A 9,745-nucleotide genomic window follows, 5' to 3' on the forward strand; every position below is an offset into this window, starting at 1 on the left:
GACGCCACAGGCCCCGACGCCGACGCCGCTCCTTCTCGGGGCCCGCGCCCATCTTCGGCCCCGGCCGCCCCGGTTGAGGAGGGCGGGCCCCTCCACTCAAGCTCCCCCGGCATCGCTTCCACCCATTCATCGGTTTGCTGTCCTCTGCCTCCCCTCCCCCTTCCCCGGCTCACCATCGCTGCGCTTGATCTCCACGTAGATCCCTATCTGGATCTTGCCGAAGTTGGCCGTTGCCATCGCGTCATCGAGTGAAAGGGAGGGGGAGACACCGAAGATGAGGCGGGGGGGCGCCCGGCTGAAGGAAAAGGAGAAGCGGGAGGGGCGGCGGGAAAGAGGCGGCGGCGGCCACAGCAGTTTCTACGGGGAAAGGGGAGGGGGAAGGAAGGAGGAGGAGAGAAAAAAAAGGCGCCGGCCGGATACAACAGTCGCCGGGAGCCGCTGCCGCTGCGCACACAATGGAGGCGTCACGGCAGGATCGGTTTAAGGAGTGGGAGGAGCAGAGGCGGGCGGCGGGCTTTCAGAGTTTGGCGTGGGGCGCCGCGGAGGCCGCCGTCGCCGCCCGCACGCCCGCCGGTTTCCAGGCGCTTCTTCGGCGGTGCTTTCTTGTGCTGGCTAGGGCGCCGCCGCGCTGAACGGAAGGAGGGGGACGGGCTCTGCTCTCCGCCTCCTGAACTCCAGCCCCCGGCTTCTCTTCCTCGTCGGCAGCGTGGTGGGGTTTACGAGAAAAATCTATCCGACCAGGTGCATTTGGGGCCTTGGTCCTTGGAGTGGGTTCCTGGGTTACGGAGTAGAGGATACTGCGCTCCCCGTTTTGCAAGGGAGGCCGCGAGAGTGCGGGGAGACGGACGGGCCCGAACGGAAGGCGGGTTCAGTTCTCGTTCTGTCCGTTGTTACCTCATGTGGGATTTTGATGCCCTGAATGAAAAAGAAGCTTTTTCATTAAGGCATTGTCGTACTTGTCATTCCTCCAAAGGGTCGTAACAAGTTGAGTCTATTTAGTATATTTAAAATGCTGCAACCTCACCCCACCTGTCCTCCTCAATAGCGTAAGCCTGTTATCTTCCTGGCAATTACGTGAGGTCATTTATTTTGAGACTAGTTCTGGCCTAAGCCTTGTCTAGAGCCCCTTTTATAGCTGCTATTACAACTTTTAAACTGTGTGTTTGAGATGTCTGATCCCTCACATTTTCTGAAGTCATTTTTATCACCTCCAGACATCAGTAGAATACAGTTCTGTATTGAGTTAGTCCTAGGCTTTGTATGGAAAAGCATGTAGGTTTTTTCCTTTTGGTTAAAGTGGATTTTTTAAAATATATATATATATAAATCTATGCTGGAATTATCACAACATCCAAGAATGTGTGTATTCACTCTATCACTTCGGCTTCCCATAAGGCTGCCACATGAAAATGGCAACATTGGGATAAATTCCTAATGGAATTTGGCTCTTTCTCAGAAAGGAAATGGTTAGATTGATTAAACCTCTCCGTCCCTTAATATGCTGTTTAGGTTTTGGAAAAGCGTTGAAGAATTATTTTAATCTGATAAAATATGTTATGTATCACAGTTGAAAATGCATGCCTGGATTGTATCAACCAAAGAGAAGCAATTTAGTTATATACTATAATTAAGCATATTTTTGAGTTCTTCAGAATCAGGCAAAACTATAAAATGGAATAGGGAAAAAGCAAGTAAATATAAAAAGGTTTAAGGGCTGAAATTCAAAATGTGTTGCAAGACTGAACGCCCAATTAATACTAATTTCTTCATTGGTGATTTATTTTATTCTATTTACATGGCCCCCTCTTATCTCAGCAACTCTGGCTAACAACATCAATATAAGAACAAATAATTTAAAAAAACAGAAGTGAACAATGACAACTGATGATAAACTGTCAACAGTAAGTGAACAGCACCTCACAGGCTCAATGACCTTCTGACCCTCATGCTTGAGGACAGCCAAGTCTTAAGAGCTTACTGAAAGGCCAGCAGAATTGTGATTAAAATCAGGTGGTATAGTGTGCTAAGTACTATAGCAGAGAAGGCATACTTCCTGGTTCACATTGGATGACACTCTTTAATCAATGGGATATGTAGCAGTTTTACTACACCATCCAACCATTGTGCTAATATAATTAGGGAGTCAGGCTTTGTATTGTCTCAACAATGTTGATTTGTAATTTCATCTCTTATTTAAGAATGTTTCCATTCTGAAAGGGGAAAGACTGTTAGTAGTTGGGCTTCTCTTATGGCCAGTTTAAACAGAAATAATGAAATATTTGCAATCTATCAAGAAAACTGGACCGTAATTTTGGTTGGCACACTAAACAAATTAAAAATAATTGGGTGGTGTTGCAAAATAGTTAAAAGAAATGGACTCCACATAAGATTTATTCAAATACTATATGTTGTATAAAATAATTATAATCTATATATATAAAAGCAAAACACTCTGCTAGTACTATATAAACATAGTTTATTCCCAATCTTATGAAGGAAAAAAATCTCTCAATTTCATAATCATGTTCTTATATTTTTTTAGTAAAGATGGAAGTGGCTTACCATTGTCATAAACATTATACTAGCTATGGTATTTCCTAATAGTCTTTCATCCAAATATTAACCAGATCCAACCCTGTTTAACTTTCCAAGTTTAATAAAGGTTATTTAGGTACTGCCATCTACATGGGTTTTTCTTTAGAAGCACACATCAAAATGGGCATTTTCAAAGAAATTATGATGACCCAGAGTGGGATACAAAACAAACAGTCACATAAAACAAGTGAAGCCCCTTTTATTCCTTCACTTTGCTTCCAAGCTCCGAATATTCTTGATTGAAGACAAAACACTCCCACACAGTTACAAGAAGGAAAAAAGCAACACAAACCAGGCAAGATAAGGGCTGGAGGACGTCCACAGATAACACACACTGGGAAGGATGCCAAACTCAGGAACCATAAACTAGAGATATTCCCACCTTTGTTTCCAGCTGTCACCCATATGCAAGTCCATCCTTTTATTCAGTTGTCACAGCTGCAGCCCATGAAGAGGATCAAGGCCCTCCTCCCCAGTAGACCACTCCCTTATCCTCTCCTGCTTGTGTGCCCTAGGATGGATAGGGGATGGGCCTGGGTCCTCCTCTGACTACTCAGCCGGCCTCTGCCCTTCCCCAGCCTCCTCCACAACCACACTTCCACACCTTGTCAGCTGTTCCTGCTCTCCCTCAGAGTCAGTCTCCACCAGAGGCATGACAGAAATGTTGGTTCATAGGGGGGGAGGGAAATCCAGTTAACATCCTGCAATAATTTTGTTTAATAAATGTATTGGTAGTGGGGGGGGGAGATGTAAATTCAAAGGCTTCTTTTTAGAGGTCACTACCCCACTTTTTTTTTAAGGATGAGTACTCTGACCATAAGAGTAATATATCTATGTGTCATATATGTGGGTATATATATAATTTTGTATGTATTTTGTCATGTTTATGTAGTGTATATTGGAGGTGGTGATCCTTTGAGAGCTGTATGCAATGAAATTTCATTTTAATGTGTGCCAATTAGTCTACATTCAAAGTGACAATAAAGCTATTCTATGCTTAACAAATTCTTTAAAAGGATGGATCAGGGACGTTCTTATTGTGCTTGTATATCTTCTTCAAAGGGGAAATTATACATGTATGGTTAATTTAAGTCAGAGAAGACTATTAGAGCAATTTCAGTTCGAACCAACTATTTAAAGGATATTGTTCTATAATGATGTACTTTGCCTACAGGTGAAACTCGAAAAATTAGAATATCATGCAAAAGTTCATTTATTTCAGTAATGCAACTTAAAAGGTGAAACTAATATATGAGATAGACTTATTACATGCAAAGCAAGATAGTTCAAGCTGTGATTTGTCATAATTGTGATGATTATGGCTTACAGCTCACGAAAACCCCAAATTCACAATCTCAGAAAATTAGAATATTACATGCAATCAATAAAACAAGGATTGTACATAGAACAATATCGGACCTCTGAAAAGTATAAGCATGCATATGTACTAAGTACTTGGTTTGGGTCCCTTTTGCACCAATTACTGCCTCAATGTGGCGTGGCATGGAAGCTATCAGCCTGTGGCACTGCTGAGGTGTTATGGAAGACCAGGATGCTTCAATAGCAGCCTTCAGCTCTTCTGCATTGTTCGGTTTCATGTCTCTCATCTTTCTCTTGGCAATGCCCCATAGATTCTCTATGGGGTTCAGGTCAGGCGAGTTTGCTGGCCAATCAAGCACAGTAATCCCACGGTCATTGAACCAGGTTTTGGTGCTTTTGGCAGTGTGGGCAGGTGCCAAGTCCTGCTGGAAAATGAAGTCAGCATCCCCATAAAGCTCATCTGCAGAAGGAAGCATGAAATGCTCCAAAATCTCCTGGTAGACGGCTGCGTTGCCCCGGACTTAATGAAGTACATTGGACCAACACTAGCAGATGACATGGCTTCCCAAATCAACACAGACTGGAAACTTCATACTGGACTTCAAGCATCTTGCAGTGTGTGCCTCTCCATTCTTCCTCCAGACTCTGAGTCCTTGGTTTCCAAATGAGATGCAAAAGTTGCTCTCATCAGAAAAGAGGACTTTGGACCACTGAGCAACAGACCAGGTCTGTTTTTCTTTAGCCCAGGTAAGATGCTTCTGACGTTTGTTGTTCAGGAGTGGCTTGACAAGAGGAATATGACATTTGAAGCCCATGTCCAGGATCCATCTGTGTTTGGTGGCTCTTGATGCACTGACTCCAGCCTCAGCCCACTCCTTGTGAAAGTCCCCAACACTTTTGAATGGCCTTTTCCTGACAATCCTCTCCAGGCTGCAGTCATCCCTGCTGCTTGTGCACTTTTTTCTTCTACACTTTTCCCTTCCACGTAACTTTCTATTAATGTGCTTTGATACAGCACTTTGGGAACATCCAACTTCTTTTGCAATTACCTTTTGAGGCTTTCCCTCCTTATGGAGGGTGTCAGTGATGGTTTTCTGTACAACTGTCAGGTCAGCAGTCTTTCGCATGATTATGATTCCTATTGAAGCAGACTGAGAGACCATTTAAAGGCTCAGGAACCCTTTGCAGGTGTTATGGCTTAATTAGATGATTAGAGTGGGACACTTTGAGCCTAGAATATTGAACCTTTTCACATTCTAATTTTCTGAGATTGTGGATTTGGGGTTTTCATGAGCTGTAAGCCATAATCATCTCAATTATGACACATCACGGCTTGAACTATCTTGCTTTGCATATAATGAGTCTATCTCATATATTAGGTTCACCTTTTAAGTTGCATTACTGAAATAAATGAACTTTTGCACATATTCTAATTTTTCGAGTTTCACCTGTATCTTATCCAGTTTGTTTTTAGAGTGCTGTATTCAGATTAACTGGAGTTTTTTTTAAAAAAAGGAAAAAATATAAGCAGGTATTAACAATGTTTAATTTAAGAGAGGGGGGTGGGCATAATAGCCTAGTGATGAAGATGCTCACCTCCCACTAGGAAGGTTGAGAATTTAATCTTAGGCAGTTGTTTCTTTCCTAGGGCACAAAGAAAGAAATATCTACTGCAAACACTTCATAGGCATCAAGAAGGCCTTATTAAAATATACAGTACATATCTGTATGTATGTTTTCAAGGTCCTAAATACAGTTTTTATTTTAGGGATGAAGGGATAAAATCTTGTATAGTACTAGTTCTCAACCCTGTTGATATTTTCTTTCACATATACAAAGATAAAATTCTCATCATTCTGTTTCAGTTTCCCCTATTCAGAAACTATTGCTGTAAAGCACTGTACACTGTCAAGCAGTACGTAAGTCTAAGTGCTATTGCTGTTTTCACAGTAAAACAAATAACTTGGTGCCTGTTCCTACCTAATTTAAACTTATTAAACTAGAAGAACTGTTAATTATGTAAAATATCATAATGTATATCTGCCAACCCATTTGTATACTTAAGACTGTAACATATGTAGCTTATACATATGACAATAACAAAACCTTATGGTAAAGAACTTTTCAATAACAGCCTGAGTTATTATCAAGCTCATCACAGCCATGCTGAGTTCCTTTGCATTCTTCTCACTGCTGTTGGTGCCTTTAAACATTTCTTTCACCATATGAAAGCCACTCCCAACTGGGTATATAAGTTTCATTAATAACAGCATGGATGAATAGAAATAATAAGGACAAGCCTACAAAGTAGTGCAAATAAAATAACAGCTACATCTACATAGATAGATGTATGACTAAATATTATTGTTCCGCAGGTGGAAAAATACATTTTTCTTTTACTTTTCATACATGATTTTTTTTAATTTCCTACAATCTTTTCTGAAAAGATTTTTGATACAAATGCTAACATTTTTCCATCTTTGCAGTATTACAAGTCTCTTTTCAATATAGCCATATACAATTCCACAATTATTTTAGAAATAAAAATGGATCTCTAAAAATCATATGGATCTGTATACACATTTTAAAGTAGTGCATTTAGGAGTTTGAAGGGTAATAAATTATATTTACCTTTGATACTTATTCACCACTGCAACATACTGTATATACAGTGTTTGACTCTATTTCTACCAAGAGAGAACAAATGCATAGTATTTTAATATGTAAAGATTTGGTGTGACATTTGTATTCTTTCCAAAGCACATTTACATACATTCATACATATAACAAATTTATACAATTGCCCAACTCACACAACATACATAACTCCTTTCTCTGTAGTCCAGGAGTGTCAAACTCAAGGCCCGCAGACCAAATCTGGCTCGCGAGGTGGTTAGATCTTACATGCAGGGCCATCTGAGAAACAGTGGACTGGGCGCTGATCTGCAGCTTGGTGGTAGCCATCCGGGCCAGACCGCAGCCAGTCTTAGATCTGCAGTGCTACCTCAGCCCCTTGCTAATTGGACGGCCAGCCTGGTGGTGGCAATGGGCCTCGGAGCTGCAGAGCAGCTGATGGCCCCCAACCTGCCAGAAATCATTGGCCCCCACGGACAAAGGATGGCAAGTGTGTGGTGGCCAATAGTTTCCGGCAGCAGTAGCTGCTCCACCCCCACCCTCACTTCGCTTCATCCCATAGGATGATCCGCCCACCTCTCCACCTGCCAGAGACTCCTGGATTCCCCCCCAACTCTGTCCCCACAGGCTCCCCCCACACAAGCGACATCAAGCTGTTCACACCCAATTGGCCGCAACCACCCCAGCCATGCCCCTCCCCCTGACCCTGCATGGACAACCACAATCCTGATCCGGCCCTTAGTGAAATCGAGTTTGACACCCCTGTCTCTTCCCCACAGCCCCCATTTTCCACTATATTAGCCAGCAAAAATGACCTAGCACCATTCAGAACATCATTCTTTTTCTGTTTCTTTCATTAGCCAAAAATTATTCTTGCCTTTTCCATGTAAAAAGCAGCCTTTATTCTCAACCTAAGCTACATCTCGTGCCTCCATTTTAGCATTTGTATGTGTGGCTGCTATATTTTAAAATTTCTTATCTTTGCTGTGGCAAGCAGTTTTAATGTTATATTTTTATTTTTCTGCTTTTCTTGTTAGAAGCTAAATACTCCATATATTTCCATTAAAGTAAATCGTGTCTTAAAAATCCTCTGCTTCCCGTCTTTAGTTAAACTCACTCTTTCCCTCAAAAAATGAAAAATATTGAATCTTTCTTAGACTCTTAACACAGTATTGTATGCTACTGCTCTCAGCTTTTGTTTAATACATCTTGTTTATTATGGTCTCTAATTTGTGGTTGTTTTAGTACTGCCATGCTGCCAAGCCACTGCCCAGAGTATCAGTAGACCAGTCCTGCCCTAACTTTCCTGAAGCCAGTTAGACTGGTCTCACTATTGGCTGCCAGAGGGCAGTCAGCAGGAGTAAAGCCACCAAGAAACTGGAAGTCATTCCCACTGTCACTGGTGTTTTTTTTGCTCTTGGTCATTTTGTTTCTGTTTAGGAAAGAAATATTTCTGAAACTATGATCCAATAGGTCAAGGATTGTTAAGTACAAGGTAGCAGCTGTATGCAAGGTAGTTAGTATTCATAGATTAATTTTGTATGGTTTTGCCTTCAGTGAGATGAAAATTGTAAACATAAATTGAAAATAAAATAATGCTTTCATCTCACTTTGGAAATTGACAATGATATACTTTTATTTGTTTTTAACACACACACCCCTTATTTTTACAACTCAAGGAAATGAACATATATAACACACGTTCCTCCTCCCATTGTCACCACCACAGCAACTCTGTGGGGTGAGCTGAGCTGAGAGGGACTGGCCCAAGGCCACCCAGCTGGCTTTCATGGTAAAAACAGGAATAGCAGATTTATCAGAAACTATGTATGCTTAAGCTTCCAATGCCAAAGAAATAAAGATTCTATGCCTGACATGAGTTTTGTGTGTGTGCATGTGGATACCTTCAAGTCAGTTTTTTTATTACAGGCATTTGCTTGGACACCCCTGCAGTTTTCTTGGCAAGTTTTCACACTAAAATTTTGATTGGATTCGATTGGACTGGACTGGACTGGATTGGCTCTTTCCAAATGTAGGAGGTTGGACAAACACTATTGTTGATGAGATTTTATTATTGTTATATATCATTTACGTATGGGCTATTGTTTTTGTATTTGTATTGCATTTGTATTTCAATTTCAATTCTGCTTAGTGTCATTCGCTATATGAATGAATGAATGAATGTCACAGAATAGCTGGCTAGGATATCCTTTAAGATGGCATGCTATGCTTTTTAACAGTCACAGCATAATCTATTTCTGATTACTGATATTTGAACACTTTGAATCTAACACCATCATACGTACACATTTTTAGTAGAAAAACTACGAGTTACAGTTACTTTAACATAGCTTCCATATTTTTATGTGTTTCTTCAATTGTTCTTTGTGACTTTTAACATAATCAAACTTTCCTAGGCAGCACATACAGACTATTATCCTATCCAGGAAACATCTCAAAAATTGGTCTGTAGCTGTAGACTTGGGTATGATTGTGACTACAATTATTTTTTATGGCAACTGACAAGCCCTTGGAAAGGTTTATCTTTGGCAAACATGAATATGTTGCATTAAGATACTATAAACAATAGTGTGTGTCAATTATAGTTGCATTGGAAGCTATAGAAAAATATCAAACTACAAGTTGGCAGCTATGTAATAGAGATTTCTGTTCAAAATAACTTGGCACAAGGAATATTGTGATTGTTTTGAAATTTTGTGGATTCTATTCTCCATATGAGTGTTCTGATAACCAGAGGTATAATATAGTCAAAAATAATGTCTTACTTATTTATTAATAGTGGTTGTGAGTGATTATCATAACTCCATTATCACTGACTTAATTTGAAAAGCTCTTTGAAGCATAATGAGGAAGTTCACAGTTCAACTCCAATATATTTCACTGTTGCCCTTTCGGGAATTTAGAAGTACATTGGTGACTCAGATTTTCAGTGTGAATTAAGAGCATTAAAATGCAGAAGCTTATATGCCAGCAGTCCACCAAAAGTGTGTGAGTGGCATCACAGGGCCTGATTCGTGCTTGGACAAGGTGATATTACAGTTTATGTTTATTTCTTTATTTAGGAGCAAGTATAATTGTATGCAGTATTTTTCTTTTGTAGAAAATTTCCTTTTGATCTCTCATCTAGACAACTTTGGGAGTGTTGCCACCCTCTGGCTATACTCTGAGGTGTCAA

At 40.5% G+C, this 9,745-nt stretch overlaps 1 protein-coding gene across 7 annotated transcripts in view; it reads right to left on the reverse strand.

The window, feature by feature from the left end:
* The window catches only part of KIF2A (kinesin family member 2A), a 64,768-nt gene extending 64,141 nt beyond the window's left edge, over window positions 1–627 (reverse strand). For 2 of the 7 annotated variants that reach the window (XM_026670524.2, XM_087958378.1), the window contains exon 1: window positions 174–627. In XM_026670524.2, the coding sequence (XP_026526309.1) occupies window positions 174–237 (64 nt within the window). In that variant the 5' untranslated portion in view covers window positions 238–627. The remainder of the gene's footprint in view (window positions 1–173) is intronic. The other 5 variants (XM_026670525.2, XM_087958375.1, XM_026670528.2 and 2 more) reach the window with 5 other exon arrangements.
* Window positions 628–9,745: the final 9,118 nt, after the last annotated feature.

This window comes from Notechis scutatus, chromosome 2 (genome assembly GCF_049901735.1).
Source record: "Notechis scutatus isolate UNSWTSFEM ecotype Mainland chromosome 2, rNotScu1.2, whole genome shotgun sequence".
Lineage (NCBI taxonomy): Eukaryota > Metazoa > Chordata > Lepidosauria > Squamata > Elapidae > Notechis > Notechis scutatus.